This window comes from Saprolegnia parasitica (assembly GCF_000151545.1).
Source record: "Saprolegnia parasitica CBS 223.65 unplaced genomic scaffold supercont2.923, whole genome shotgun sequence".
NCBI classification, from domain to species: domain Eukaryota; phylum Oomycota; class Saprolegniomycetes; order Saprolegniales; family Saprolegniaceae; genus Saprolegnia; species Saprolegnia parasitica.
This window is the reverse complement of record NW_012157317.1, coordinates 2179-2863: the sequence shown is the minus strand read 5'-3', so window position 1 is coordinate 2863 and position 685 is coordinate 2179. Positions and strand designations below refer to the sequence as shown.

At 59.1% G+C, this 685-nt stretch overlaps 1 protein-coding gene across 1 annotated transcript; it reads right to left on the bottom strand.

Annotated features, from left to right (window-relative positions):
- Positions 1 to 5: 5 nt before the first annotated feature.
- Positions 6 to 481, bottom strand: SPRG_18018 (hypothetical protein; the record flags this gene model as incomplete). Its single annotated transcript, XM_012357446.1, has 1 exon — positions 6 to 481. A coding segment is annotated over one exon (476 nt), but the record flags the coding sequence as incomplete, so codon positions are not given.
- Positions 482 to 685: the final 204 nt, after the last annotated feature.

Sequence of the window (685 nt, the reverse complement as noted above, 5' to 3'; positions counted from 1 at the left end):
TCAACCTCAATGGACAGACAAGAAGGCGCGAACTCTCTGCGATGGCGTCGAGCGCATTCTCGCGGCGCGTGAACGCCTGGCGGATCTGCATGATCATGGGCGAAACGACGGCGAAGGTCACGAGGATCCAAGAGAGGTTGGCGCTAAAGTGCTGCGGCACGCCGCTGCTGTCCGCCGGCATGTAGTAGTAGTACGCACTCGGCGCGCCGAGCGAGACGAGAAAGACGAGGAGCGTATCAAAGTTAACGAGATGCGACCAAAAGATGACGCCAGCCGCGTACCAGTCGAGGAGCGAGTCGCGACAGTGGCCACGGAAGGACGCCTTGGAGTTGATCGACGTGGCCACCTTGCGCGAGCTGTTGGTCGTTGGCTCGTGGATCTCGATGTAGTGCTCGGGTGCGCAGGCGAAGGCGTCGCGAAGGAGCGGGTCGTCGGTCCAGTCGCGGCTTGTCGTCGTGCTGTCGCTGCCGTGGGACCGCATCGTGCTCAAATGTCGTTTTTTCCACGTATGGCAAGCGTTTGTCCCAAAACACACCCATTTTTCACCGAAACGAATCGAGGTTTGTCCCAAAAACAACGTTTCCCACCGATAGAAAAGCACCAAACGACACCGTGCGCCGTTGCGAGAGACACTGCCACGAGGTCAGTACCGGTAGGTACACGCATCGAGTCTCGATGGCGACGT